Source organism: Eptatretus burgeri, chromosome 18 (assembly GCF_056783735.1).
Source record: "Eptatretus burgeri isolate ZD-2024b chromosome 18, Ebu_testis_v1, whole genome shotgun sequence".
In the NCBI taxonomy this organism is placed as follows: domain Eukaryota; kingdom Metazoa; phylum Chordata; class Myxini; order Myxiniformes; family Myxinidae; genus Eptatretus; species Eptatretus burgeri.
The window spans coordinates 34,233,744-34,256,504 of NC_140978.1; the positions used below are offsets into that span (position 1 = coordinate 34,233,744).

General features: G+C 41.6%; 1 protein-coding gene across 1 annotated transcript; it reads left to right on the forward strand.

The window, feature by feature from the left end:
• Nucleotides 1-12,824: 12,824 nt before the first annotated feature.
• LOC147008861 (leucine-rich repeat and transmembrane domain-containing protein 2-like) lies at nucleotides 12,825-20,670 on the forward strand. Its single transcript, XM_085863631.1, has 3 exons — nucleotides 12,825-12,955; nucleotides 18,273-18,866; nucleotides 19,716-20,670. The coding sequence occupies exons 1-3, from the start codon at nucleotides 12,943-12,945 to the stop codon at nucleotides 20,159-20,161; spliced, it is 1,053 nt and encodes a 350-aa protein (XP_085719757.1). The 5' UTR covers nucleotides 12,825-12,942; the 3' UTR covers nucleotides 20,162-20,670.
• Nucleotides 20,671-22,761: the final 2,091 nt, after the last annotated feature.

Sequence of the window (22,761 nt, forward strand, 5' to 3'; positions counted from 1 at the left end):
GAGGTGTTTTTTATAACATTTCCGTTACATGGTGGTGAGGTGTTTTTAATAACATTGCTGTTACATGTTGGTGAGGTGTTTTTAATAACATTGTGGTTACATGGTAGTGAGGTGTTTTTAATAACATTGCTGTTACATGGTGGTGAGGTGTTTTTAATAACATTGCCGTTACATGGTGGTGAGGTGTTTTTAATAACATTGCCGTTACATGGTGTTGAGGTGTTTTTAACATTGCTGTTACATGGTGGTGAGGTGTTTTTAATAAAATTCTGGTTACATGGTGGTGAGATGTTTTTAATAACATTGCTGTTACATGGTGGTGAGGTGTTTTTAATAACATTGTGGTTACATGGTAGTGAGGTGTTTTTAATCACATTGCTGTTACATGGTGGTGAGGTGTTTTTAATAACATTGCTGTTGCATGGTGTTGAGGTGTTTTTAATAACATTGCAGTTTCATGGGGGTGAGGTGTTTTTAATAACATAGTGGTTACATGGTGGTGAGGTGTTTTTAATAAGATTGTGGTTACATGGTAGTGAGGTGTTTTTAACAATATTGCAGTTTCATGGTGGTGAGGTCTTTTTAATAACATTGTGGTTGCATGGTGGTGAAGAGTTTTTAACAACATTGCCATTACATGTTGGTGAGGTGTTTTTAATAACATTGCCGTTACATGGTGGTGAGGTGTTTTTAATAGCATTGCCGTTACATGGTGGTGAGGTGTTTTTAATAACATTGCCGTTACATGGTGGTGAGGTGTTTTTAATAACATTGCCGTTACATGGTGGTGAGGTGTTTTTAATAACATTTCCGTTACATGGTGGTGAGGTGTTTTTAATAACATTGCTGTTACATGTTGGTGAGGTGTTTTTAATAACATTGTGGTTACATGGTAGTGAGGTGTTTTTAATAACATTGCTGTTACATGGTGGTGAGGTGTTTTTAAAAACATTGCCGTTACAAGGTGGTGAGGTGTTTTTAATAACATTGCCGTTACATGGTGTTGAGGTGTTTTTAACATTGCTGTTACATGGTGGTGAGGTGTTTTTAATAAAATTCTGGTTACATGGTGGTGAGATGTTTTTAATAACATTGTGGTTACATGATAGTGAGGTGTTTTTAATAACATTGCTGTTACATGGTGGTGAGGTGTTTTTAATAACATTGTGGTTACATGGTAGTGAGGTGTTTTTAATAACATTGCTGTTACATGGTGGTGAGGTGTTTTTAATAACATTGCTGTTGCATGGTGTTGAGGTGTTTTTAATAACATTGCAGTTTCATGGGGGTGAGGTGTTTTTAATAACATTGTGGTTACATGGTGGTGAGGTGTTTTTAATAAGATTGTGGTTACATGGTAGTGAGGTGTTTTTAACAATATTGCAGTTTCATGGTGGTGAGGTCTTTTTAATAACATTGTGGTTCCATGGTAGTGAAGAGTTTTTAACAACATTGCCGTTACATGTTGGTGAGGTGTTTTTAATAACATTGCCGTTACATGGTGGTGAGGTGTTTTTAATAACATTGCCGTTACATGGTGGTGAGGTGTTTTTAATAACATTGCCGTTACATGGTGGTGAGGTGTTTTTAATAACATTGCTGTTACATGGTGGTGAGGTGTTTTTAATAACATTGTGGTTACATGGTAGTGAGGTGTTTTTAATAACATTGTGGTTACATGGTGGTGAGTTGTTTTTAATAACATTGCTGTTACATGGTGGTGAGGTGTTTTTAATAAAATTCTGGTTACATGGTGGTGAGGTGTTTTTAATAACATTGTGGTTACATGGTAGTGAGGTGTTTTTCATAACATTGCTGTTACATGGTGGTGAGGTGTTTTTAATAACATTGCTGTTGCATGGTGTTGAGGTGTTTTTAATAACATTGCAGTTTCATGGGGGTGAGGTGTTTTTAATAACATTGTGGTTACATGGTGGTGAGGTGTTTTTAATAAGATTGTGGTTACATGGTAGTGAGGTGTTTTTAACAATATTGCAGTTTCATGGTGGTGAGGTCTTTTTAATAACATTGTGGTTACATGGTGGTGAAGAGTTTTTAACAACATTGCCGTTACATGTTGGTGAGGTGTTTTTAATAACATTGCTGTTACATGGTGGTGAGGTGTATTTAATAACATTGCCGTTACATGGTGGTGAGGTGTTTTTAATAACATTGCCGTTACATGGTGGTGAGGTGTTTTTCATAACATTGCCGTTACATGGTGGTGAGGTGTTTTTAATAACATTGCTGTTACATGGTGGTGAGGTGTTTTTAATAACATTGTGGTTACATGGTAGTGAGGTGTTTTTAATAACATTGCCATTACATGGTGGTGAGGTGTTTTTAATAACATTGCTGTTGCATGGTGTTGAGGTGTTTTTAATAACATTGCAGTTTCATGGTGGTGAGGTGTTTTTAATAACATTGCTGTTACATGGTGGTGAGGTGTTTTTAGTTACATGGTGGTGAGGTGTTTTTAATAACATTGTGGTTACATGGTAGTGAGGTGTTTTTAATAACATTGTGGTTACATGGTACTGAGGTGTTTTTAATGACATTGCGGTTACATGGTATGAGGTGTTTTTAATAGCATTGTGATTACATGGTGTTGAGGTGTTTTTCATAACATTGCAGGAACATGGTGGTGAGGTGTTTTTTATGACATTGCGGTTACATGGTGGTGAAGAGTTTTTTTTATTACATTGCAGTTACATGGGGGTTTGGTATTTTTAATAGCATTGTGGTTAGATGGTCGTGAGGTGTTTTCAGTAACTTTGCTGTGACATGGTGGTGAGGTGTTTTTCATAACATTTCTGTTACATGGTGGTGAGGTGTTTTTAATATCATTGCCGTTACATGGTGGTGAGGTGTTTTTCATAACATTTCTGTTGCATGGCGTTGAGGTGTTTTTAATAACATTGCAGTTTCAATGGGGTGAGGTGTTTTTAATAACATTGCGGTTACATGGTGGTGAAGAGTTTTTTTTAATACATTGCAGTTGCATGTGGGTGTGGTGTTTTTAATGACATTGTGGTTACATGCAGTGAGGTGTTTTTAATAACATTGCTATTACATGGTGGTGAGGTGTTTTTAATAACATTGCCGTTACATGCTAGTGAGGTGTTTTTAATAACATTGTGGTTACATGGTGGTGAGGTATTTTTAATAGCACTGCTGTTACATGGTGGTGAGGTGTTTTTAATAACATTCCGGTTACATGGTGGTGAGGTGTTGTTAATAACATTGCGTTTATATGGTGGTGAGGTGTTTTTAATAACATTGCGGTTATATGGTGGTGAGGTGTTTTTAATTACATTGCAGTTTCATGGTGGTGAGGTGTTTTTAATAACATTGCAGTTTCATGGTGGTGAGGTGTTTTAAATAACATTGCAATTACATGGTGGTGAGGTGTTTTTCATAACATTGCAGTTTCATGGGGATGATGTGTTTTTAATAGCATTGTGGTAACATGGTAGTGAGGTGTTTTTAATAGCATTGTGTTTACATGGTATGAGGTGTTTTTAATAGCATTGTGGTTACATGGGGGTGTGGTGTTTTTAATAACATTGTGGTTACATGGTAGTGAGGTGTTTTTAATAACATTGCTGTTGCATGGTGTTGAGGTGTTTTTAATAACATTGCAGTTTCATGGGGGTGAGGTATTTTTTTATAATATTGCGGTTACATGGTGGTGAAGAGTTTTTTTTTTTACATTGCAGTTGCATGGGGGTGTAATGTTTTTAATAACATTGCAGTTACCTGGTGGTAAGGTGTTTTTAATAACATTGCTGTTACATGGTGGAGAGGTGTTTTTAATAACATTGCCATTTCATGGGGGTGTGGTGTTTTTAATAACATTGTGGTTACATGGTAGTGAGGTGTTTTTAATAACATTGTGGTTACATGGTCGTGTGGTGTTTTTAATAGCATTGCTGTTACATGGTGTTGAGGTGTTTTTCATAACATTGTGGTTACATGGTGGTGAGGTGTTTTTAATAGCATTGTGGTTACATGGTGTTAAGGTGTTTTTAATAACATTGCAGAGTCATGGGGGTGAGGTGTTTTTAATAACATTGTGGTTACATGGTAGTGAGGTGTTTTTAATAACATTGCCGTTACATGGTGGTGAGATGTTTTTAATAACATTGTTGTTACATGGTGGTGAGGTGTTTTTAATAACATTTCCGTTTCATGGTGGTGAGGTGTTTTTTAATAACATTGCTGTTACATGGTGGTGAGGTGTTTTTAATAACATTGCCATTACATGGTGTTGAGGTGTTTTTAATAACATTGCCGTTACATGGTGGTGAGGTGTTTTTAATAACATTGCCGTTACATGGTATTGAGGTGTTTTAAACATTGCTGTTCCATGGTGGTGAGGTGTTTTTAACAACATTGTGGTTACATGGTAGTGAGGTGTTTTTAATAACATTGCTGTAACATGGTGGTGAGGTGTTTTTAATAACAATGTGGTTATATGGTGGTGAGGTGTTTTTAATAAAATTCTGGTTACATGGTGGTGAGGTGTTTTTAATAACATTGCTGTTTCATGGTGGTGAGGTGATTTTAATAACATTGCTGTTACATGATGTTGAGGTGTTTTAAATAACATTGTAGTTACATGGTGGTGAGGTGTAATTAATAACATTGTGGTTACATGGTAGTGAAGAGTTTTTAATAACATTGCCGTTACATGTTGGTGAGGTGTTTTTAATAACATTGCCGTTACATGGTGGTGAGGTGTTTTTAATAACATTGCCGTTACATGGTGGTGAGGTGTTTTTTATAACATTTCCGTTACATGGTGGTGAGGTGTTTTTAATAACATTGCTGTTACATGTTGGTGAGGTGTTTTTAATAACATTGTGGTTACATGGTAGTGAGGTGTTTTTAATAACATTGCTGTTACATGGTGGTGAGGTGTTTTTAATAACATTGCCGTTACATGGTGGTGAGGTGTTTTTAATAACATTGCCGTTACATGGTGTTGAGGTGTTTTTAACATTGCTGTTACATGGTGGTGAGGTGTTTTTAATAAAATTCTGGTTACATGGTGGTGAGATGTTTTTAAGAACATTGCTGTTACATGGTGGTGAGGTGTTTTTAATAACATTGTGGTTACATGGTAGTGAGGTGTTTTTAATCACATTGCTGTTACATGGTGGTGAGGTGTTTTTAATAACATTGCTGTTGCATGGTGTTGAGGTGTTTTTAATAACATTGCAGTTTCATGGGAGTGAGGTGTTTTTAATAACATAGTGGTTACATGGTGGTGAGGTGTTTTTAATAAGATTGTGGTTACATGGTAGTGAGGTGTTTTTAACAATATTGCAGTTTCATGGTGGTGAGGTCTTTTTAATAACATTGTGGTTGCATGGTGGTGAAGAGTTTTTAACAACATTGCCGTTACATGTTGGTGAGGTGTTTTTAATAACATTGCCGTTACATGGTGGTGAGGTGTTTTTAATAGCATTGCCGTTACATGGTGGTGAGGTGTTTTTAATAACATTGCCGTTACATGGTGGTGAGGTGTTTTTAATAACATTGCCGTTACATGGTGGTGAGGTGTTTTTAATAACATTTCCGTTACATGGTGGTGAGGTGTTTTTAATAACATTGCTGTTACATGTTGGTGAGGTGTTTTTAATAAAATTCTGGTTACATGGTGGTGAGATGTTTTTAATAACATTGTGGTTACATGATAGTGAGGTGTTTTTAATAACATTGCTGTTACATGGTGGTGAGGTGTTTTTAATAACATTGTGGTTACATGGTAGTGAGGTGTTTTTAATAACATTGCTGTTACATGGTGGTGAGGTGTTTTTAATAACATTGCTGTTGCATGGTGTTGAGGTGTTTTTAATAACATTGCAGTTTCATGGGGGTGAGGTGTTTTTAATAACATTGTGGTTACATGGTGGTGAGGTGTTTTTAATAAGATTGTGGTTACATGGTAGTGAGGTGTTTTTAACAATATTGCAGTTTCATGGTGGTGAGGTCTTTTTAATAACATTGTGGTTCCATGGTAGTGAAGAGTTTTTAACAACATTGCCGTTACATGTTGGTGAGGTGTTTTTAATAACATTGCCGTTACATGGTGGTGAGGTGTTTTTAATAACATTGCCGTTACATGGTGGTGAGGTGTTTTTAATAACATTGCCGTTACATGGTGGTGAGGTGTTTTTAATAACATTGCTGTTACATGGTGGTGAGCTGTTTTTAATAACATTGTGGTTACATGGTAGTGAGGTGTTTTTAATAACATGGTGGTTACATGGTGGTGAGTTGTTTTTAATAACATTGCTGTTACATGGTGGTGAGGTGTTTTTAATAAAATTCTGGTTACATGGTGGTGAGGTGTTTTTAATAACATTGTGGTTACATGGTAGTGAGGTGTTTTTCATAACATTGCTGTTACATGGTGGTGAGGTGTTTTTAATAACATTGCTGTTGCATGGTGTTGAGGTGTTTTTAATAACATTGCAGTTTCATGGGGGTGAGGTGTTTTTAATAACATTGTGGTTACATGGTGGTGAGGTGTTTTTAATAAGATTGTGGTTACATGGTAGTGAGGTGTTTTTAACAATATTGCAGTTTCATGGTGGTGAGGTCTTTTTAATAACATTGTGGTTACATGGTGGTGAAGAGTTTTTAACAACATTGCCGTTACATGTTGGTGAGGTGTTTTTAATAACATTGCTGTTACATGGTGGTGAGGTGTATTTAATAACATTGCCGTTACATGGTGGTGAGGTGTTTTTAATAACATTGCCGTTACATGGTGGTGAGGTGTTTTTCATAACATTGCCGTTACATGGTGGTGAGGTGTTTTTAATAACATTGCTGTTACATGGTGGTGAGGTGTTTTTAATAACATTGTGGTTACATGGTAGTGAGGTGTTTTTAATAACATTGCCATTACATGGTGGTGAGGTGTTTTTAATAACATTGCTGTTGCATGGTGTTGAGGTGTTTTTAATAACATTGCAGTTTCATGGTGGTGAGGTGTTTTTAATAACATTGCTGTTACATGGTGGTGAGGTGTTTTTAGTTACATGGTGGTGAGGTGTTTTTAATAACATTGTGGTTACATGGTAGTGAGGTGTTTTTAATAACATTGCAGTTTCATGGTGGTGAGGTGTTTTTAATAACATTGCAGTTTCATGGTGGTGAGTTGTTTTTAAATACATTGTGTTTGCATGGTGGTGAGGTGTTTTTAATAACATTGCAGTTTCATGGTGGTGAGGTGTTTTTAATAACATTGTGTTTACATGGTGGTGAGGTGTTTTTAATAACATTGTGGTTACATGGTAGTGAGGTGTTTTTAATAACATTGCAGTTTCATGGTGGTGAGGTGTTTTTAATAACATTGCAGTTTCATGGTGGTGAGGTGTTTTTAATTACATTGTGTTTGCATGTTGGTGAGGTGTTTTTAATAACATTGCAGTTTCATGATGGTGAGGTGTTTTTAATAACATTGCAGTTTCATGGTGGTGAGGTGTTTTTAATTACATTGTGTTTGCATGGTGGTGAGGTGTTTTTAATAACAATGCAGTTTCATGGTGGTGAGGTCTTTTTAATAACATTGTGTTTATATGGTGGTGAGATGTTTTTAATAACATGGTGTTTACATGGTAGTGAGGTGTTTTTAATAACATTGCTGTTACATGGTGGTGAGGTGTTTTGAATAACATTGTGGTTTCATGGTGTTGATGTGTTTTTAATAACATTGCTGTTACATGGTGGTGAGGTGTTTTTAATAACATTGTGGTTACATGGTGGTGAGGTGTTTTTAATAACATTGCTGTTACATGGTGGTGAGGTGTTTTTAATAACATTGCTGTTACATGGTGTTGAGGTGTTTTTAATAACATTGTGGTTACATGGTGGTGAGGTGTTTTTAATAACATTGCAGTTTCATGGGGGTGTGATGTTTTTAATAACATTGCGTTTACATGGTGGTGAGGTGTTTTTCATAACCTTGGTCAACAAAAGTCAACAACTTAGGTGAGACTTCTAATGTCCTCAATTTTCATCCGATTGACTTGAAACTTGAAAAGGATTTATATTTCATGTCAATGAATTCAACTACCAATTATTTTTGAGTCAACATTGACCAAAAGGTCAACAGAGGCCCAGGTCAACAACCGAGGTGGTATTTCTAAAATTCTCAATTCTTATCCGATTGACTTGAAATTTGAAGAGGATTTTATATTTCAGGTCACTCAAAAACTGAAAAACCAAAATTCTTATTTTCGCAATAACGTCCGCTAAAATGGTCGTGTCGACTTCAATCCAAATCCAAAATGTGCATCTTCCAATTCTGCATCCAATCATATGTCTCATTGGGGTGTTACACCAACACCCTTCTTAGCGGTCGGGGGTTGAATGTCAGGGGGGGGGTCGGGTCAAAACTCACAAATTGCGATAAAAATGCCATTTCAAGTCCGATTGACTTCCAAGTTATGATCATGACCAAACTAATTGCTATAACTCATTAAACAGTAGCACTATCGACTTGTAAGAACCAAATTGATTTCCAGGTTTTTGTTTTTTCAGAGATCATGGAGATATGACAAACGTATTGCGGCAATTCCTTGCTCAACATGCAATTTCATTAATTGCCGGAATCCTTCGGATTTCGGCAATTATGTTGGTCGGTTGTGTGTGGCATTCTGTGTGTCTGTCTGTCTGTCTGTTTGTGTGTTTGTTTACCCTGTAGCAGCCACACCGTCTCAGCGATCATGACCAAACTGGGTACAGACGTCGGCCATGGTCCATCTTAGACACTTGTCGTTTTGGTGAATCTAGGTCAAAGGTCAAGGTCAAGGTCACCAAAAAAGCAAAATTCTTATTTTTGCAATAACGTCCGCTAAAATGGTCGTATCGACTTCAAACCAAAACCAAATTGTGCATCTTCGAATACTGCATCCAACCATATGTCTCATTTTGGTGTCACACCAACACCCTTTTTTGCAGTCGGGGGTCGAATTTCAGGGGGGTCGGGTGAAAACTTTCAAATTGCGATAAAAACGCCATTTCAAGTCCGATTGACTTCCGAGTTATGATCATGACCAAACTAAGTGATGTAACTCATTAAACAGTAGCACTCTCGACTTAAAAGAACCAAATTGATTTCCAAGTTTTTGTTTTTTCAGAGATCATGGAGATATGACAAAGTTATTCTGGCAATTCCTTGCTCAACAAGCAATTTCATTTGTCTGTTTGTGTGCATGATATCTCAAAAAGTTATGGACGGGTCCAGATGAAATTATGCGGACAGGTTGGGTGTGTGACAAGGACGAACTGATTCGATTTTGGTGAAAATCCGGATCCGGATCCGACTACTTGAATTTTTAAAGTGATTCTTCACCATTGAGAGGTGGGCCAAAAATAATATATAGCACGATGTGTCAAAAAGTTTTGGACGGATTCGGATGAAATTTTGTGTTAAGGTTGGGTGTGTAACAAGGACGAACTGATTAGATTTTTGGTGAAGATCCGGATCCGGATATATGACTAGTACTACAATTTTAAACAATTCTTCACCAGAGAGAGATAGGGTCAAAAATGATATATAGCACGATATCTCAAAAAGCTGTAGACGGATTCGGACAAAACTTGGTTGTCAGGTTGGGTGTGTGACCACGAAAAATGGATTCGACTTTGGTGAAGATCCGAATCCGGATCAGGATCTGATAATTTTTTAAGTGATTCTTTGCCAATGAGAGGGAGGGCGAAAAATGATATACAGCATGATATTTCAAAAATATATTGGGCTTGACATGTTCTTCTGGATCATAGATTGCATGGTGGGGGGGGGGGTATGCGCTCTACTGAATGCCCTTCTAGTTGATAATGTGGTGGTGAGGTGTTTTTAATAAGGTGGTGGTGTTTGTCCCATTTCAGCGATCCACGCTAGTATCTAATATTTAATGCTCTTTCTAATCACTGACTGACTGACTCACTGGCTGACATGAAACATCGGTACCTTCTGGGTAACATAGAAAGCTAAAGTTTTGCGTGCCGATGGGCATCGAAGCCCGTACCCCGGGAAAAAATCAAAGATTCATCGGACAACATCCGTAAATGAAAATAAAAGTAAATGAAAATAAGTAAATGAAAAAATGCAGGTGAGCAACTCGAGACAATGGGAAAGCACAGTAATTGTGTGCCGACGGACATCGAAGCCGGTACACCGGGAAAAATCACAGAAACATTGGAAAGCATCTGTAAATGAAGATAATTGTCCCAAACACCCTGTCCTGAGGCCGCCAACCACAGATAACACTGCGGTCCAACGGGCTGTAGTTGTTACACAGCCGTAGCCACTTGACTTAGACTACAAGCCTAGCAGGGTTACGCTTCGATGTTTCCGCGATACCTTTCTATTGCCACGGCAACATAACGAGAAGCCACGCCCTCGGTACCACCCCTGTTGATCTTCTGCCGAGGGGAACAAATAGGTGCAGCACCGGCTAACAGAGCAAATCAGGTGGTGTACAACTTCCCGTCAAACTGTACTCGGACACTGTGTCGGACCAATAAAGGAAAAGATAACCAAGACAGATTGGAAATAACAACAAACAATTGTTTATTTCACACACAAGAAAGCAATCGTTTATAAGCAAATATTTACAGGCAAGAAAACAGAAGGCACATTGGAGCAGATTTAACCCTACACGTATTCCTCCTTACACAATCTTACTTTTACACAAAGGACTTGACCATCATTCACTCGGGGGAGAAGAAGAAAAACAAGAAGAACTTGAAAAGAAAAGTAGGGTCTTTTGTTTTCTCTCCACCTCACACAGCCCGACTGGGTTGTGCAAGCCCAAAAATACTAGAGAATGCAGAGGAAAGAATGGGGAAGATTGGCAGTGGAGATGCGGCACGATGGGACACGCAGCCACGCCCCTGAGGTGCCCAGACCCAGTCGACGAGTCCTCTCAAGCATCCCAGATATGCCAGCTGCATACAACTCCGTTTCTGCTTGGCCCCCATTGAGCTCCTTTTTGCTCCTCTTTCTCTTTCTCTCACTCTGATAATGTGAGCCTCCTATTTCCTCACAGGATCTCACCTTTTTCCCATCTCCTCTTGTGCGAGCTTTCTGTCCTTTTCCTCTTCCTAATAGTTTCTCTCCAATCTCAGCTCGTACAAGCCTGTCCCTCATTTTTGAGAATTGATGGGGGCGGGTCCATGATGCAGCCTGTGGAAGCCCCCACCCCCTCTTCCGCATGCAAGCATTCACTCTCCAGTCCTCACTGTACCCTGCGTGCGAGATGCGCCACACCTTGTGCCACGAACATGCATGTGGGAACAGACACGGTCCCATGCATTGAAGGTAGTCCGATGGGCCCAAAGGATTCATGACCACAGATGGATCGAACGTGCCCAATTAACCAATGCACGAATGGAGGAAAAAAGGAGAGGGATTACACCGGAAGACCAGACAGCTGCGGGGCTGAAGGTAAGATCAACGGGGTAAAGGAGGGATTGTCAAAAGGAAGAGGGAGGGGGAACGGACCGATGAGTAAAAGGAGGAATTGTTGAAAGGATGTTTGTTGAAGGGGTGATAACCCACTGATGGTGTGAAGGAGGAAAGATTGAAAGTAGCAGAGGGGGTGGGGAAGGGAAGACATCACATCAGGAAAAGACGAACTAACCAACGCATGCCCCCCTCGAACAACACCTTGACAAGAAAGGCTACCAAGGTAAGTGCAAACACTGTTTCGAACCCTTCCCATAGTTCCTCAACAACTATAAAGACGTTCACACGTAGTACACACGTGAGAATCCCAATGCGACGCACCCCCTCAGCTACTGGAGCGGTTTCATCGCTTGTTGGCGAATCATCAGTGACAGCACAGACAGAAATGCATACCATCGAGGTTCCCAAGCATGTACCACGTGCAAACGTCAAAAACAATCAACAGGTTTGAAACAGCAAAGGGCTTACCTTAGTAGCCTTTCATGGTTGCTTTATGCAGCTTCTTTGGCTGGAAGAGCATAAGAGGAGTCGATTTACTTATATAATCCTAGCCACCTCCACGGTACTGTTTAAATGGAGTTTCACATGCAGGGTGTTTCATCACAGTCCCTGGAATGGACATTAAGCCAGGTGTCCCAATTGCCATCACTATCGCGCCTGGACGTCCCCGAGATCCCACGTTGTTCTTGGGGAAGCGGGGGCTAGTTATCGCCGGAGTCCTGAACAAATCACAAATTCCTGCCCAAATTGCCGTCAGTCCTGGCCAGTCGGTTGGTAAAGGACTAGAACCAAAACGGCCCCTGACAGACCGCTCAAGAAGGGGTGAATAATAATAATCGAGGTTGTGTTAAAACTCTCGTCTCCTTTCATCAATTTAAATCCCCGAACTAAAATTTTTTTTTTTTATTTCCATCAACTCTCACATCATATTATTGTTATTATTCATCGTCATTACACCATTGACTGTGATGTAATTTCGTTTGGACACCGAGGAGGTTTCTAGGACACACAATCGTGTGAACTTGACCCGGTTTCGTTTCATCGTGAAATAAACATGTTGGAGCCCGGTGGAAGGTTTATAAATATGAGCGTGCTAAGCACATCAGATTCCGTGAGTGAGCGCAGGCCATCCATGCATGATCCATCCTGCGGGAAGCAAACACTTTCCTCCGACCTGGGATGGGTTACGGTCTTCCCTTGCCTCTCCTGACACCAATTCCGAGCAGCTAATAGACAAGGTGAACTGTATTTGCTATTGGTCTGGTTGGACCTACCTGATGCTGATATGACCTGGGTGGGTGTGCGATGATTGGGTGGGTGTGTGTGAGGACTGGGAGGGGTGCGTGAGGGCGGAGGGTGTTGAATGGGTGGAACCCTCGCTTTTTTTCCGCTGCACCCAAAGCGACGTCTCAATCTGCGCTCACGCCGCTCGCCCACGGTCCGCCCGCACCATGCTTGTGGCAGGTGAGACTGCCGTACGCTCCTGATCTACAATCGCTCGATTTTCCCCCTCACGCGATTATTATTGCAGTTCCCCTTTTGTTTTATCTCATTGGCTCATGCGTGATAGTTTTGATGTATTTATTCTCACCAGCCTGTCAACACCATTTAGCATTTACAGACTAGAAAGATCTGCTGTTATTAGTTTGGGCTATGGTACCTAATTCCGATAACTTGTTGAACGAAACACATTTGCTGGTGTACACGAAACCATTCACACTCATGGAATTACTTTCAGGTCAAGGTTGGTTATTTTAATCGAACAGGTTTAATTCCGTCCTCTAAATGTTGAGCGTCAAGTGAAGAAGAAGCATCGCGTAACGTGTTTAAAGACTTTTGGTGCCAGTTGGCCAGGGGCAGGATCTAAACTTGTACGTGCTGCCTACTTATTTGTCACTCGGCATTTAGAGGACAGAGCACGGACAAATCCCCCTCGGTTTTTATCCCACGGGAAAGCGTGGTGTTGGAGCGAAGGAGCGGGAAATTTATCTTTTCAGAGTTACGTCACAATATGGCTTCACTGACACCCAGAGTGCTCCAGGAAGTGACTTCACTTCCTCCAAGACCAGCAGCTGTGTTCGTCTGAAGTCAGTTCTGGTATTGTAGATACCATGACAGTTGGCAGCACGTCTACACTTTATCTCGTATTTTCACAATTCCTTCAAATAAAAAGGAAATGCTCCAAACAAAGGCAAGGAAATATCGCCTGGTGTCTAAATTCTCCGGTGAGAGATTCGAATCCCCTGTCCTACATCACTTTATTTCACATGTCCATTCGGTCCTCATTCACCATGTAGTTTATGGTCCAGCCATAGTTTCCAGCTTGAAAAAGAACAACCAGGAATGCCAGACAGAGAAAACGTCATTCATCCCATAGTGCTTGTGTGACGTCATATCCACGTGACCTGCACCTCAAAAGATAAACACAGGTCAGACGTAAAGGAGATAGCTAACCTCCCTCTTCTTGGTAAACTTCCAAAATCCAGGCTCACTGCTCACCTCCACTCATTTGGTCCTCCTTTCTCTCACCTGTGGAACCAACTCCCCCAGTATGTTCAGTCTCATTCTTCCTTCCATGACTTCAACCACTACCTCAGGTCATCCCCCATCCATACTCATGATCTCTTCTACCCCAAATTACCCCATTCCCAAGCACTTACTTTTCCCAGGTTATTGTGATTCCTCCGTCTCCCTCACCTCTTTTCCTTTGTTCGTTTGCTTTGTTCCTTTTCTGTTTTCATCCCCACTTTACCCCTTTCTCTTGGGGCTGTGTTTCATTCAGCTTGTGTGCAGCTTGTTCACCCCGATGTCCCCTTCTCCCTCTCCCCTTGATCTCACTCTCACTTAAAATCTGCCGTTGGTGTTTTCCCCTTTCCATTTTTTCCCCTTCAATTCTGCATGAGCTCTTCCACGAGCCTCGATCTTGTGCACACACAAAAACAGGAGATGATGCCAAAGTTAATCGCATGGTATTGTCGTTGGGTAGGTTGAGAAAAAAACAAATGAAATGGTCTAACAACTCTTTAAAATAAATATCTTCATTATGTTTCCACCAACTGGGCGTAGTGGCGTGCACCTGTAATCCAGCTACTCGGAGGCTTGGGTTGGAGGATCGCTTGAGGACGGGAGCTCTGTGCTAGGCAGCGCTATGAGAGGGTGTAGAGCAGCCCGGAATCATGGTGAAACCAAATCCTTATCCCTGTGTCGTAAGAGGCGACCAGGGTTGGGTCAGGAAGGGCATCCGGCGTAAAACCTATGCCAAATCAGTATGCGGATCATAACGGATGATCTACTGTGGCGACCCCTAACGGGAGCAGCCGAAAGACGAACAACAACATTATGTTTCCACTTGTTAGTGTTTTGGGAAAGCCTGAAAGGGTCCACATTGTCTACAGTAACAGGTGTGGAGCAAATAAAAGTACATTCAGCTGCTGCCTCCCGGCGTCGGAGGCTTGGAGATCAGGTGTAATGAAACACGAACAATCAATCAACATCGGTGGAAAACGAGATGAAGAGAGAATTTGCAGAGAAGAAAAAGGACACTGTCGAATTGGCACAAACGGATCATCTATCTATTGTTCTATTTTCATTTGGCACGGGGTAAGGTGATCCCAGCCTTTCCACATCGGAGCCGGATGGGCCATGAAATATCAACCTTCTGCTAACAGCTATAGTCGACTGGGTGAAGGCAAATGCTCCGTGAGAAGCTCGATATCCATGGGGAATCCTGAAAGCTTTCCCTGAAATTTGCATGTACAAGGCCACGACTTGAAATGGCATTTTGCTTTTTGTCACCAACTTTTGTAGTTGTAGCAGAAATGTTTGACGCAAATGTTTGAATTCAGTTTTGCAGCTCCATTGATCGAGGGTTGGAGGCAAGGTTCTTTGTACAAGGTTCGGAACGGCTTGGGCAAAGGTTGGAGCCTACTTCGGTGGGATTCGGGACAGCTTTTGGCGGGATTCAGGGTGGCCTTTGGCGGTGTTCGCAGTGATGTATGGTGGTGTTTAAAGCAGCTTTGGGCAGGGTTCGAACCCTGGGCAATGTTCAAGGCAGCCTTGGGCGACAGGGGCCTTTGGCGGTGTTCACGGCATCCTTGGGCGAGGTTCTGAGCAACCTTGAGCATGGTTCGGAGTGGCCTTGAGTAAAGTTCTGAGAGACCTTTGGCAGCGTTCAAGGCAGCCTTGAGCGAGGTTCGGAGCAGCCTTGGGCGAGGTTCAGAGAATGTCAAAATTGGCAATGGCAATCAGCATCCCATTATTTCTGAAAATATCAATTCCAACCAAATGTTATTTAAAATAACGTGAACTATGCGATTGTAGCATGATGCTTCATAGTGAACTCAGTTGAGCTTGGCCAGAGAGAAAAGGCCCTAACAAATTAGTTTGACAACTCTCTGAAGTCTCCCTAAAGATGCTTGGCACTTTTACTTACAGACCTGAGAACAATGTTTGGCTGCGCCTCCAAAGGTCACAAACCCTCTTTCCAGGAAATTATCTGCTTGATCCAACATCTTATAGGATGAAATTGCCATCAAATAATTATGATTTGTTAACATAACGCTCCACTTTACAAGTTCGGAGTAATTTATAATTGGCATGAAAATTAGTGCTGAAGACAAAAGTGTCTCCTTTCATTAATGGAGGAACTTATTTCCTCCAAACCATTCTGGGCAGGTTTTTGTGTTTTTTTTTTTCCTTTAAACTGATGGAACATCGGTGTTGTGTTGTTTATGATGATAGACTCCTTGTGACAGAAATGCTGAGTCAGAGTATTTTGTGCCAAACGATCACCACTGCTTATCTGGTTTAGTTGATTGCGTTGATACATCAAAAAAAAATTGTTTTCAGAGTCAAGGCTCATGGAAGTAACATGGAAGTCAAGTACATTGAATGTATCAAGACGTAACAGGATAAAATGGACAGTTGGGAGAGAGAGAGAGAGAGAGAGAGAGAGAGAGAGAGAGAGAGAGAGAGAGAGAGAGAGAGAGAGAGAGAGAGAGAGAGAGAGAGAGAGAGAGAGAGAGAGAGAGAGAGAGAGAGAGAGAGAGAGAGAGAGAGAGAGAGAGAGAGAGAGAGAGAGAGAGAGAGAGAGAGAGAGAGAGAGAGAGAGAGAGAGAGAGAGAGAGAGAGAGAGAGAGAGAGAGAGAGAGAGAGAGAGAGAGAGAGAGAGAGAGAGAGAGAGAGAGAGAGAGAGAGAGAGAGAGAGAGAGAGAGAGAGAGAGAGAGAGAGAGAGAGAGAGAGAGAGAGAGAGAGAGAGAGAGAGAGAGAGAGAGAGAGAGAGAGAGAGAGAGAGAGAGAGAGAGAGAGAGAGAGAGAGAGAGAGAGAGAGAGAGAGAGAGAGAGAGAGAGAGAGAGAGAGAGAGAGAGAGAGAGAGAGAGAGAGAGAGAGAGAGAGAGAGAGAGAGAGAGAGAGAGAGAGAGAGAGAGAGAGAGAGAGAGAGAGAGAGAGAGAGAGAGAGAGAGAGAGAGAGAGAGAGAGAGAGAGAGAGAGAGAGAGAGAGAGAGAGAGAGAGAGAGAGAGAGAGAGAGAGAGAGAGAGAGAGAGAGAGAGAGAGAGAGAGAGAGAGAGAGAGAGAGATATATATATATATATATATGGGGGTGGGGGGAGAAACCCCAACAGCAGAGTTGAAGGACAAGATAGAGGGACACCTGGACAAACAATAGGTGTGGGGAGGAATGGGGGGGGGGCAGGAAAGGCGGCATGGGGTAGATAAAACAGATACAGAAAGAACCTCTCAGGAGGGAAAAATAGGAAATTTGGAAGGAGGGCTTGGGGTCGGGAGGGTTGATGGGATTACCGAGGGTAGAAATGGTTACATTATCGATGCAAATGACTTATGTGTTTTTTCCCCTAATGACTGAGAAGAACTAACTAACACCAAGGTCAGGAAATGCCATACCAGATTGCTGGTATAGTATATTATCCCGAGTCCTACAGTGCATTACCAACCAAGCTATCCTGCCACGTATATCCAAGGTAAAAGTTCCCATAAAATATATATATATATATATATATATATATATATATATATATATATATATATATATATATATATATATATATATATATATATATATATATATATCGGAAAAACTGTCCTTTCAGTGCATTATATGCCGGGCGAAGCAGCGCGTGGCGTTGCCAACATTCGCGAGGGGTGTTCAGCCAGTCGTCACGTCTGCTTTCAGATTTAGCGAAGTTCACTTTTTCTACAAGGACATAAAGGGGAACTCAGGCCCATCACTCATGCACATCACGTTATGCTTTGGTCTCGCAATTATCAACATCACTTTTGATGATCTATTTCCAGGGTCGATGTCACGAGAGACATCGTATGACCATGTGTGAGTGTGGATGATACAATCCACCTAACATCCTTTCTGAGGAATGACATATATCCTGACGGCCAGCTCAATTATAGCTGGACGCGTCTCTCCCGAGGAATTAACCCCAAAATGATCATTCGGAAGTGAGCATCAAGTTATCCAGACAACCCTGAAAATGTAATTGGGTCTCGACTCGTGGACGGTACAACTCTGGGAAACTTTGGCATTCCCGTATCAATCCATGCCTGAGTAGCTACATTCTCGCATTCACTCGGCACCTAGTCCAATGATCCCTCCATGCTTCCCTGTGCAATAAGCTCTAATCTGAAACAAGCATCACAAGATGACGGAATTATAGATTTCCCAGCATGTCTTGTCACAGGGACCGATAAACCAATGGGTTGTTATGAGGTTGCACATAGTTGACCATTTTTTTGTTTGTTTTCACAGGCTGTACCTTGGTTTTTTTCATGCTGGCCTTGGCAGAAAACTGCGATGGATGTCCTCCTGCCTGCTCCTGTTCCTCTGATACTGCTATGGTAGATTGCAGCAACCAGGGTCTTTCACAAATCCCCCAAAACCTACCGCTAAACGCACGCCTCCTTTCACTTCGGAACAACAGTATCACCTCTCTCCCAGATTGGGCCTTCGTCAACTTAATCAGTCTTGAGGAACTCGACCTGTCGGACAATGGCATAAAGTTCTTTCCGGCTACAGCGGTACGAGGCCTTTCCAGACTCCTTAGAATCTACATTGCCAACAACAGCATCAACAAGGTGGCTGCTGACTCTTTTACAGACACCCCGTCGTTGGTTCACTTTGACTTGTCTAATAACCGGCTTTCATCGCTGCCTGTGGAACTTTTTCTCGGCCTTTGGAACCTAAGCCGTCTTTCAGTCAGTGGGAACCGATTGCCGAGCCTGGAGAGGGACTTGTTGGAGCCACTTGTGCACTTGAAGCACTTGAAGCTTGCTGGGAACCCCTGGGAGTGCGATTGTTACTTGGCAAACCTGCGGTATTGGCTCGAATGGTACTCCTACAGAGGTATGCTTGGAGCTTGGCTCTTTTTTTATATTTAAATTACCATATTTACACGGACGGAGGGGGATACTTTGAGACCGGGTAGCTCTCCATTCCATCTCCTGAAACCCGCATATGGAGATGGCAAACAACGGCGCACACCACACACCTCGTATAAGGCATGGGCTGGAGTAAATGTCTTTTAGCGCACAGATATTGTATATGAAAGTAAAAATAATTTCCTGACAAGGCCATGCCCCTCTGATGGCCATGAGAACAAACATGGACAAGCTTTTTTTGTTGTTGTTTATCGACAGTTATTAATTTTGACAAGGCAATCATCAAAGCACTTGAGTGCGCATATGACATAGAACCAGACAAGGTTTCTTGCCCTTCTTGTTCTTTCCTATGCAGTACATGGCTGTGGGTGGCAGGATTTTCTGGGGGTGCATCTGTGCCGCTGATGCACAGTGCTCCACGTACGTTAGAGCTGGAATTTGGAATTTGGCTGGGGTGCCGGCGATAGCTCACCAATTGTTTTCTTTCCCTGCATGAATGAAAATGAGCTCATCAAAATGTATCGCATGTAATGATATGGAGAGTATTAACTCACACATGTACAATGTGCTCAGATGCGATGGCTGGGCCTGGTCTGCTCCCTATTGCGTACCAGACCACGTGACGTTTGTGACTCATCACCCGCCATTTCTAATTGTCTCTCGTCGCCCTATTTATTCCTCTTCCGAGGATAATCCAAATAGCTTTGAGGTCTTTGTGTTTTCAAACCAACAATCAATTAAAAAAGAATAATTTTTAACATCCCTCCATAGCAAGTTGTCCAAAAAATGCTGTTTCCTTGTCTCTTTTTTTCAGGTGGAGAGATGGACGAGGTGTGTTGCTTCCTCCCCAAGAATTTAAAGGACCGGCGTCTGATCACAATTCCAAAAGAGATTTTTTCTCTGTGCCCAACACTTCCCGGAAAGGGAAAGCTAGGTTCCAGAAGCGGCGCTGATATTGTCGGTAGAAACGCCGCGGAATCAGATGATGACCTCGAGGGTGAGGAGCAAAGGGACGGCTGTGCTCTCCCGAATCGCTACCAGCCTGTGAACGTGCGCCGTGCTGTGGGAACGCTAGCCGTTGCCGGAGTCGTGTGCGGAATCATCTCTCTCATGATGGTCGTCGCCGCCACGTATGGTTGCCTCTATGCCGTCATGATGTCACGCATGCACCGTGAAATGAAAGCACGCCAGGCGGCGCCTCCAGAAACTCCTGATGAGACCACCGATGCCAAAGAACCGCTGAATCCTGCGATTCCCTAAATCCTCTAGGACTTTTCTGTCATTTTTTATGAGAAGTCCCTCCAATCTCCCTCCAACTTTTCATGAAAGTTCTCTCCCTCGTGTCCACAACTGCCAGTTCTCTCCAACTCCAATCTCCCTCCCTTCCAACTCCAACTTTTCTCCCTCCAATCATTTTTTCAGGTTTATAATTTGTTTATAATTCCTACAGGGCCCTTGTTTGTGACAGTTGGTAGCTATAGCTTGTTGCTTGGAGACTGCAGTGATTTTTTTTTAAAAAATGGTGTTTCACTTTCACAGATGATAACTTGCTGCAGAGATCATGCAGAAAGGACTTAATAGCAGAAAAACACGTCTTGGGTTGCAAATAGAGAGAGGGGGAGAGTAATAATGTAGAAATAAGAACTTGATGGAACAACAAACAAACTTGAATGAACATAATAACCAAAAGGTGACTTTTACCCACAATACATTGCTCAATTACCCCCCTGCAACATGGTCAGTCCCATTAAATGGCATTGTTTTCATGACTTATTGTTCATTGCTTGTTAATTACTGAAGGAGTGAATTTATACCTTGCTACAAACGAGGATGTCAAATTGCGTCGGCCAAACTATTTCTAAATGAAAACTGCAATGGCTTGTGGAGCACAAGAGTTGACTTGTCGAAGGAAACCTTTTGTTGACAAATACATGTTTCCCTTTGGAAACCTTTTGCGTACATACGATGTGAAGGGTTAGTTCTGTACGAAGTGGCAATTGACCCCCAAAAAACCCCCAAAACAAAAAAACAGGAAAATTCAGAAACCAATCGTAAATAAACTTGTCTTGCCTCCAATCACTGGACAGATATTGTAATCACTGCTTCACCATTCATAGCAACTGCCAGGTTTCCTTTTCAAATTAGCGCACTCCACACTCGATACACGTTTGCAGTCATCAATGTCATGTTTTGGACTTTTATTTTTCTCTTTCTTCCTTTTTGCAAAGTGAAGATTTATATATATGTGTGATTCACCAAAATTACAAATCCCTGCCCAAATGCACATGGGCACCTTTGCGGCGCATTGCGGTGATGATGCAACTCGCAGTTCAGAATTGAACCCCCCCCACCCCTCCCCAGTCCAATATTTCATCACCAACGACAAAGTTTCATAAATAAATCTGACATTGAAATCAAACCAACAAATGCAAGCTCGAGTGTTTATTTGAGCAAAATGAGGTTGAGGCCATTTATTCCTGATACGTAAAACACCCGACAACCCAAGCCGACAGAAATCTGACTTTTTGGAATGGGTGCCGCATTTTCCTTGCAATCATCAAATAACTTTGGTAAATAATCCTCCATGGGTCGGCGCTCCTTTGTTGAAAGTTTCGTGTCAATTGCTCAAGCGGTTGCGGAGAAAATGAATTTATAAGTGAATATAGCTGAAAAAGTGAAGGCCTCTGCCGACGTTCCACAACATGGTCAGGGGTGATTGTGGATGGCTGTTGCTGGGACTCTATTTCATAACTTGCTGTTATTTATATTCACAGACGGTGCCCACATTCTATGATATTGATGATAGTCTGCATGTCCACATTTTTTGATATTGACGGTTTGCTTTCCACATTCTTTGATATTGATGATAGTCTTCGTGTCCACATTCTTTGATGTTGATGATAGTCTGCGTGTTCACATTCTTTGATATTGATGATAGTCTTCGTGTTCACATTCTTTGATATTGATGATAGTCTGCGTGTCCACATTCTTTGATATTGATGATAGTCTGCGTGTCCACATTCTTTGATATTGATGATAGTCTGCGTGTCCACATTCTTTGATGTTGATGATAGTCTGCGTGTCCACATTCTTTGATATTGATGATAGTCTGCGTGTCCACATTCTTTGATATTGATGATAGTCTGCGTGTCCACATTCTTTGATATTGATGATAGTCTGCGTGTCCACATTCTTTGATATTGATGATAGTCTGCGTGTCCACATTCTTTGATATTGATGATAGTCTGCATGTCCACATTCTTTGATATTGATGAGAGTCTGCATGTCCACATTCTTTGATATTGATGATGGTTTGCTTTCCACATTCTTTTATATTGATGACAGTCTTCGTGCCCACATTGTGTGGTCGTATGGCAGCTTAGCTGCTGGGGTAGCTATCATTTCTTGAAGCGCGAGTGTGTCGCTGATGCAGTGCCCCTCTACCAGTACACACATAGGAACTGGTACTCATTTTGCCTACCTCGGAAGGATGACAGGCTGAGTCAACCCCCTGGTGTATTAATTCAGCAGCCGATGGGGCTTGAACTCAGGACCCTAGAATCCCAAGCCACCACCATAACCACTAAGCCAACACCAGGCTGCGTGTCCACATTCTTTGACATTGATGATAGTTTGTGTGTCCACATTCTTTGACATTGATGATAGTCTGCGTCCACATTATTTGATATTGATGATAGTCTATGTGTCCACATTCTTTGATATTGATGATATTCTGCGTCCACATTATTTGATATTGATGATAGTCTATGTGTCCACATTCTTTGATATTGAAGATAGTCTGCATGTCCACATTCTTTGATATTGAGGATAGTCTGCATGTCCACATTATTTGATATTGA

What these genes read in the sequence shown, in the direction of transcription:
- LOC147008861 (XM_085863631.1), top strand. An exon ending in CGAATGGTACTCCTACAGAG is followed by an intron (nt 18,867 to 19,715) that starts GTATGCTTGGAG and finishes TCTTTTTTTCAG; the next exon opens with GTGGAGAGATGGACGAGGTG.